General features: G+C 43.6%; 1 protein-coding gene across 1 annotated transcript; it reads left to right on the top strand.

The window, feature by feature from the left end:
- Nucleotides 1-7255: 7255 nt before the first annotated feature.
- Nucleotides 7256-7717, top strand: LOC308424777 (diphosphoinositol polyphosphate phosphohydrolase 3-alpha-like; the record flags this gene model as incomplete). The annotated part of the gene is made up of 1 exon (XM_080921949.1): nucleotides 7256-7717. One exon carries the CDS (start codon nucleotides 7256-7258, stop codon nucleotides 7715-7717), a length of 462 nt encoding a protein of 153 aa, XP_080778075.1.
- Between the last annotated feature and the right edge of the window lie 1462 nt (nucleotides 7718-9179).

The raw sequence follows: 9179 nt of genomic DNA, 5'->3' as shown, positions 1-9179 counted from the left end.
GCGGCCAGGTCCCCGCCAGAGAGCGAGCCCTAGTGGACAGAGACAAGCTCAAGGTCACACTCAAGTCATCCTTGATGTGAACCCAGTATTCAGAGGTATTGTCAAGTTCACCTGAGCACCTCTGAGGTTCCCAAGGAGACCACTCATCTGGTTTTCCTCCTACATCTTGGAACACTCCTCTGTCTATCTTGCCAAAAAGTGTTTCTGCTCTGGTTGTTGTACTCGTGTGTGAACAGACTTAATTCAGCACCTACAGCCTTCGTTGCGCTTTTCGGATGTGTCTGCCTTCTTCATTAGACCTTTGAGAGCAACGACTGTTTTTCCTTACTCTGCATATTCTGCATCCAACACACTACTTGAAATACGGTTGGCATCACTGGAGATCTTTGATGCTATTAGTATTTTGTAGTCTCTTTGTGGATAAACATTTCCCTTCCAATCTGGTGCCAGTAGAATATCCGCTGCCTTTGGATTTACTGATTCAATATTCTGTATTTGGTGGTGGGCATGAAGAAAAACGGCTATATTGGCAGTTTTCCAAGCTAATTGGGCCATTTATTTGCCTAAGTGTCTTTTGCCTCGCTCCCTGTTTCATTTGGCTGCGGTTCCCGTGCCTTCCCTAGTACCTTCAGCTGGTTCCCCAGTACCAAGCTCTTTGCATGTTTGTGCAGAGGCGTGAGAGTGCTACATCCTTGTCCCATGGAAAGACTTCGAGGGGAAGAGACCTCTGTAAAGGAAAACACAAAATGAACCATTTAAATGAGGGAGCTCAGCTCAACTCTTGCCAGAAGGATAACTTTATACCAAGGACAGGGACATATTGCAGAGTTTTTCACAGGGTGGGTGTGATGTCAGCTTCTTGCACAGCTTCTCCAAAGGGTTCCAAAGAGGTTCTGATTCGGCTGTTTGTTTTGTTTCGCTCTTTCATTATAAACCACTGTATTGGGAAAGGCTCGCACTCCCATTTAGTGTTCACACTCTTCCTCATGGTACCAGTGAAATGTATTGTGTCCCCACATCTTACAGATTTTAAAATAAAACCACACATTATAATTTACTGGAGTGTCTGCTTGTGATTTGTACTGTGGATTTGCTTTCTAAAGGAACCTTTATCTTTAAGAAAACTGTACTGAAAATTTACACAGATGCTACTGTTTATTTGCTTCATTATAATCAGGGTGGTATAAGTTTGTCCATAGATGAGGCAAGATCGACTCTGACATGATAATTGTTGAAGCTGTGTGATAGATGACTGAGAATTCATTATTCTCTATGCTTTTGTATATGGTTGAAACTTTCCATAATAAAAATTGCAAAACTGTATTCCTTTAAAAAAACATATTATCCTGATTGAGGTAATACAAACCAAAAATGACATGCATGATATGTACTAATTGGTAAGTGGTTAGTAGCCAAATAATAAAAATTGCTTAGGTTTCAGAGCAGGCAGTTTTACTTAGAAAAAAAAAAAAAAAAAAAAACCTTTTAAACAAAAACCACCAAGTACAAATCATATAACCAAAATTTCAAGAGGTCAAGGATGGAGCAGGTTACATGAGGTGTGGTATCCTGGTGGAGCTGAGGGACTTAGTTCTTCTGGACACTGGTAACAGATCGCCATGTCCAGGCAGGGGAAAGCTGTACCTCCAGGCTCCCAGAGGCTGAGGTTCTCTTCCTCTCCTTTATTGGGGAGGCACTGAAGTCTGATATTGTTACCTTCTGTAACCAGTTAGCATCATAATTTCCCATAGGTTCCAATAAAACTGGTTTTGAATGAGAACGTGGATTTTTTACTGAATTCTCTAAATTCATAATTTTTTATTGTTCCTTCCTGGCCCATTATATTGGGTCATCTCATATCTGCCCCGTTCTTCTCCTAGACTTTGCAGAATACAAAAACACCTAATTGTTATTTCCTTGCAGAGATTTACACTTGTATGCTTCAAAGGGCACAATCTGAATTGCATATATGTTCTTTTTGAGTCAAGATCCAGTGTTTAAGAATGCTTGCTACTCATTGAGGTGCAGTGTTTGATTTCCAGTAAGGAATGGATTCAGAACTTATGGTACACATACACAATGGAGTACTACTGAGCTATTAAAAACAAGGAGTTCATGAAATTCCTAGACAAGTGGGTGGAAATTGAAGCTATCATCCTGATCGATGTAACCCAGCCACAAAAGAACAGTCAGGGTATGTACTCACTTATCAGTTGATACTACCCCCCTAAAAAGTCTCACAATACCCAAGAAACCACAGAACTTGTGAAGCTCTAAAAGAAAAAAAGGCCATAATATGGAACGCTCAGTCCTTCAAAGAAGGAAGAACAAAACTGGGGCCAGGAAAATACAAGGTTAAGTAGAGGAGCAGGGATTGTAGAAAAGATCTACAGAGACTTCCTCCCTTGGAGAATCACCCCATATGCAGACACAAAACTCAAGCAATATTGCTGATCCCAAGCAGTATTGACTGGTAGGAACCAGATATGGATGTCTCCTCAGAGGCTCCCCAAGTGCCATATAGACACAGATGAGAATGCTTGCAGATAAACATCAGACTCCACACAGGGACCCCAGTGAAAGTGCCAGAGAAAGGGCTGAAAGAGCTGAAAGATTTGCACCCTCATGGAAAGAGCAACATCATCAATCAGCCAAGGCACTGAGGTGGAGAGGGTGATTGGGAGAGGGAGCACCTTCCTGGAAGAAACAAGTTGAGGGGAAGAAGGAGGGAAGTGGTGGGGAAGGGTATAACATTTGAAATGTAAATACAGGGAGTATCCAATAAATATGAAAAACATAGAAAAGATAAAGAAATAAAAGAGAAAGACTGGGAATGTGAGATAGACATGCCAGTGAATCCTTCTGCTTACATCACTTTCCCTTTTATGGTTATGTGGTCAGACCCAGTGTCAGAAATCAAGGAAAAATGAATCTAAACCAAGTGAATTTTTGGAAATGCTCTACAGGAGAAAAGAGTAAGAACTCCTGGCTCTGTCCCTTCAATCTCATGTTCTATGAAGAGCTGCAGCAGATGGAGGAAATGTTGGAATCAGTGTGAGGGGACTTGGTCTGACTGAGTGCAAGTGACTTCCCAACATCCATGTTGGCCCACTAAGCTACTGCTGTAGTTTCTTGCCATAGGCTGAATCGTTCCCATGCTGATACCCACAGGCTTTAGACTACAATGAGTTGAGTTGTTCAGGCAGAAAATAGAAGGTCATGTCCTGAGGTTGATGCCAATATATAGTCAAATTGAGGTTGAGACAAGTGTCCTATGCTTGTACACAAGAGTATTCTTGAACTGAGAGATCTACCTACCTCTGCTTTGAAACTAATGTGAATAAAGGCATCAATCACAAAAATTTGGCTTCAAGAAACTTTTGTGAACCCGGATTTCGCCTAAGAATCTTCCTGTGTATGGATCTGATCCAATTTACCTACACCATTCAAATCTGAAAATAAACAAGTGGGTAGAAACTCAGCTTTTTCATCAGAGGTTGGTATGGGCTGGGAGGGTGTGGCTACAAAGGGAAAGGTCATCTGGAAGGTATACAAAGGGTCATAGCAGACAGCAGAACTATCTGTTTCTCGTAGCTTGGAATCACAGCCTTTTCAGGCCTCGTTATGGTGATCTGTTAGCAGTGTCCAAGATCAAGAGAGTCCCTCGGCTCCATAAGAATACCTCATCTCATGCAACCTAGTCTAGCCCTGTCCTTCCTTAAATTGTTCTTATAGTGTATTACTTGGTGGGTTCTTCTTGTATGTGATGAGTTCTGTCTCCATAAGATTGTCTGGGCTGTATCCTAGATATTCTGTATTTTTGCCTTATATCCACTCTTCAGTTAGTACAGGCCATGCATGTTGTTTTGGATCTGAGTTACCTCACTCAGGATAGTATTTTCTAGTTCTATCCATTTGCCTCCAAAATTCATGATGTCCTCATTTTCTAATAGCTGAATATCTTCCGTTGTGTAAAGGAACTTCATCTTCTGTATGTATTCTACTGTATCTGGGTTGTTTCCATCTCTGGCTATTACAAATTCGCCTGTTATGAACATAGTGGAGCGTGTGCTTGTGTCATGGTGGGCAATCTTCTGGGTAAAGGCCCAGGTGTAGAATAGCTGTCTCATCAGGTCGGAGGGTTTTCAATTTGCTGAGGATCCACCAGATTGTATAACAGAGCGGTTGCACCAGTTTGTAATCCCACCAGCGAAGAAAGACTGCCCCTCTTTTTCCACATCCTCACCAACATGTGCAGTCACTTGAGTTTCTGATCTTAGCCATTCTGTTTGTTGTAAGGTAGAATCTCGAGTTCATCGTGGTTAGCATTTCCCTGATGACTAATGACTTTAAATGTTTTAAGTGCTTTTCAGCCGTTCGAGATTCTTCTAAGGTTGAGTTAGGGGAAGGATTGAAGAAGATGAAGGGGAGGGCAATGCCATAGTTACAAAACCAGTCTCGGTGAGCCTGGAAACCCAGGAGATCCCAGAGACTGAGCCCCCAAACCAGGCAATATACACAGACTGCTCCAAAGCCCCCAACACACATGTAGCCGAGGAATGCCTAGTGTGACTTTAGTGGGAGAAGATGCTCCTAATCCTGGAGGGTCTTGAAGCCCTAGAGTAGGTGAGATGGAGGGGTGTTGGAGTGGAAGGGAAGCACCCTTTGGAGGCAAAGCAGAGGGGGGATTGGATGAGGAACTGTGAGAGGGGGGCAATGGCTGGAATGTAATTAAAAAACAAAAGAGATTGGCCTGAAACTCACAGAGATTGTCCTACCTCTGCCACCTGTGGGCCGTTTAACCTGAATGTCCAAGTGTGTTCTCAATTACCTCTAATTATTAGTTGGGCACTGTGATTCCTGTGGGATTTTTTTTTCTATTATTTAGATTTGTTTTTGTCTTTTGAGACAGTCTCACTGAGAATGTCAAGGTGACCTTGACTTCAAGGCAGTCTGAGCTGGAATGTCAGATGTGAGATTCTCAAGTGCTTTCACTACTGAATTTAAGCCTGGCATAATTTGATGTGCTTTTAATCTCAGCAACAGGGAGGCAGAGGGAGGCTGTGACTGTCAAAACAGCCAGGTATGATATGTGTCTTTAAAACAAAGCAAAGCAAGGGGCTGGAGAGATGGCTCACCGGTTTAGAGCACTAAGAGATCTTCCAAGGGACCGTGTTCTATTCCCAGTAACTACATGGTAGCTCAGAACCATCTGTAACGGTGCCTTATTCCCTCCTCATCTGTGTCTGAAGACAGGGACATGTACTCGTGCACATTAAATAAATAAATAGACTCATAACTTAGTAAATAAGGCAAAACAAGCAAACAAACACAAAAGACCAACAAACAAATGGTATTTGTATCTGTCACTGATTCCTAGTCTCTTATCTTCATAGAACTCAGGGTGTCCTCAGACGTGCAGGAAATAACCTGTGTGTGTGTGTGTGTGTGTGTGTGTGTGTGTGTGTGTGTGTGTATTTGAGTGTAAATGCATATTTACATATATAAAATATGTGTGTGTTTAATAGACTTTGTATCTCATTCATAGTTAGCTTTCTCCGCTCCTCCCATACCCACCCTTGAGAGCAACAGGAACCCGCAGGCTGGATGAGCTTTAAATCTGATGCCAGCCTACTTTATATAGCAGGCTTCAATTCAGCCATGGAAGATCCTGTCTAAAGAAGCTTAAAGTAAAAATAAAGTCAAAAGAAGGCATGTTCATCTGCTGATTGATATGTGGTCTAATCCTTTCAAGGAACCCAGGATAGGTGAGCTGGAGAGATGGCTCAGTAGTTAAGAGAGGCTCATAGATTGAGAGCACTGACTGGTCTTCCAGAGGTCCTGACTTCAAGTCCCAGCAACCACATGGTGGCTCACAGCCATCTGTAATGAGATCCGAGGCCCTCTTCTGGTGTGTCTGATGATCCTCCTTGCTCTGCCTGCCACAAGCTGAGATCAAACATGTGTGCCACCACCGCCTGAATTGTAGTAGTGTAATGCTTAGTGGCTATTTCTGTTTGCAAACATGACTATATCTGGAATGAGCCACAATCCAGAATTGGGAGACCCACCTTTGATCCAGATCTTGAGGCATAGAGGCTATTAATCTTAGGACACTAAGGCTAGGAGATCACTGAGCTCAGGGTCATTTGGGACAAAGCAAGTCTCAGATCCAGGTGTGGTGGTACACACCTTTAATCTGGGACACACCTCAGTCGGAGACCTATATAAGGACCTTACAAGAAGGAAGGCTGTCTCTCTTTGCCTGCTTGCCTTGTGGTACTGAGCATCTGCTACATCCTTGGGTTTCACAGCTGCTGACGAGCATTATCGGGGAGTTGGACTCCAGACTGTAAGTCACCAACAAATTCTTCACTATATAGAGACTGCCAATAAGTTCTGTGAGGCCAGAAAACCCTGAATAATACAAAACGCACCTCCAATTTCTGCTGCATGGCATTTTCCTCTAATCTCTAGGAAATCTTGAGTCAGTTTTACACATTGAAACTCTTATGCTAGGTACTGGGGGATTTGGACAAGCATGTTCACCTGACAGGTAGGGTGGCTCAGTTTCTGGAAGCTGTCTAGACTCTAGGTTCTTTGAGACTGGAGGAATTACTATGGGGTCACCCTCCTCTTTAGCCCTTCAATCCTCCCTTTACTTCATTGTTAGAATAATCTCTAATGACAAAGAAACACTTAAGGAAAATTTCAACGTCCTTAGTCTTCTGGGAAATGTGAATCAAAATGACCTGGAGATTTCAACTCACAAAATTAAGAATGGCTGAGATCCAAAACTCCAATAACTGCACATGCTGGGGAGGATGTAAAGAAATAGGTGAAATTGGCAATTGGTGCCAACACTCTGGAAAACCATTTGGTTGTTCCTGGATGTTAGAAACAAACACATCAACCAAATGAGCCAGCTATTTCACTCCTGGGCATATACCCTGAATATTCCCCACCAAAGTCACTATTTTCATAGCCACCTGATTTGCAATAATCAGAAGCGGGAAACAACCCAGATAGTACTCAAACAAATGTAGTTTATTAACAAAATAAAATAATACAGGTAAGAATAAATAAAAACATGAGGAATTTTACAGGCAAATGATGGTACTAGAAAAGATTATCCTGACTCTGCTCTGCTCCCCTCCAGCATCTCCAGGCCCCATCCCTGCCAGCAGGAGCTCCTTGGCTGCTCCCTAGGCAGCTGTAAGCGACCTCAGAGGCTGTGTCTTTGGCGAAGCAGAGGATGAAGTGGAAGCCGAACCAGACGCGGACCTACGACCCCGAGGGCTACAGGAAACGCGCAGCGTGCCTGTGCCTCCGCAGCGAGCGCGAAGAGGAGGTGCTGCTGGTGAGCAGCAGCCGCTACCCCGACCGCTGGATCGTGCCCGGAGGGGGCGTGGAGCCCGAGGAGGAGCCCGACTGCGCGGCGGTGCGCGAGGTGTACGAGGAGGCGGGAGTCAAGGGCAAGTTGGGCCGCTTGCTGGGCGTCTTCGAGCAGAACCAGGACCGCAAGCACCGGACCTACGTGTTCGTGCTCACCGTCACCGAGCTGCTGGAGGATTGGGAAGACTCGGTCAGCATCCGCAGAAAGCGCCAGTGGTTCAAGATTGAAGATGCCATCAAGGTCCTGCAGTGCCACAGGCCCGCGCATGCCCAGTACCTGGAGAAACTGAAGCTGGGCGGCTCCCCTACTAATGGGAACTAGGCGGCCAGGTCCCCGCCAGAGAGCGAGCCCTAGTGGACAGAGACAAGCTCAAGGTCACACTCAAGTCATCCTTGATGTGAACCCAGTATTCAGAGGTATTGTCAAGTTCACCTGAGCACCTCTGAGGTTCCCAAGGAGACCACTCATCTGGTTTTCCTCCTACATCTTGGAACACTCCTCTGTCTATCTTGCCAAAAAGTGTTTCTGCTCTGGTTGTTGTACTCTTGTGTGTGAACAGACTTAATTCAGCACCTACAGCCTTCGTTGCGCTTTTCGGATGTGTCTGCCTTCTTCATTAGACCTTTGAGAGCAACGACTGTTTTTCCTTACTCTGCATATTCTGCATCCAACACACTACTTGAAATACGGTTGGCATCACTGGAGATCTTTGATGCTATTAGTATTTTGTAGTCTCTTTGTGGATAAACATTTCCCTTCCAATCTGGTGCCAGTAGAATATCCGCTGCCTTTGGATTTACTGATTCAATATTCTGTATTTGGTGGTGGGCATGAAGAAAAACGGCTATATTGGCAGTTTTCCAAGCTAATTGGGCCATTTATTTGCCTAAGTGTCTTTTGCCTCGCTCCCTGTTTCATTTGGCTGCGGTTCCCGTGCCTTCCCTAGTACCTTCAGCTGGTTCCCCAGTACCAAGCTCTCTGCATGTTTGTGCAGAGGCGTGAGAGTGCTACATCCTTGTCCCATGGAAAGACTTCGAGGGGAAGAGACCTCTGTAAAGGAAAACACAAAATGAACCATTTAAATGAGGGAGCTCAGCTCAACTCTTGCCAGAAGGATAACTTTATACCAAGGACAGGGACATATTGCAGAGTTTTTCACAGGGTGGGTGTGATGTCAGCTTCTTGCACAGCTTCTCCAAAGGGTTCCAAAGAGGTTCTGATTCGGCTGTTTGTTTTGTTTCGCTCTTTCATTATAAACCACTGTATTGGGAAAGGCTCGCACTCCCATTTAGTGTTCACACTCTTCCTCATGGTACCAGTGAAATGTATTGTGTCCCCACATCTTACAGATTTTAAAATAAAACCACACATTATAATTTACTGGAGTGTCTGCTTGTGATTTGTACTGTGGATTTGCTTTCTAAAGGAACCTTTATCTTTAAGAAAACTGTACTGAAAATTTACACAGATGCTACTGTTTATTTGCTTCATTATAATCAGGGTGGTATAAGTTTGTCCATAGATGAGGCAAGATCGACTCTGACATGATAATTGTTGAAGCTGTGTGATAGATGACTGAGAATTCATTATTCTCTATGCTTTTGTATATGGTTGAAACTTTCCATAATAAAAATTGCAAAACTGTATTCCTTTAAAAAAACATATTATCCTGATTGAGGTAATACAAACCAAAAATGACATGCATGATATGTACTAATTGGTAAGTGGTTAGTAGCCAAATAATAAAAATTGCTTAGGTTTCAGAGCAGGCAGTTTTACTTAG

Source organism: Micromys minutus, assembly GCF_963924665.1.
Source record: "Micromys minutus genome assembly, chromosome: 9".
NCBI classification, from domain to species: Eukaryota; Metazoa; Chordata; class Mammalia; order Rodentia; family Muridae; genus Micromys; species Micromys minutus.
Note: the sequence above shows the minus strand (reverse complement) of the source record. Positions and strands in the feature narration are given on the sequence as shown.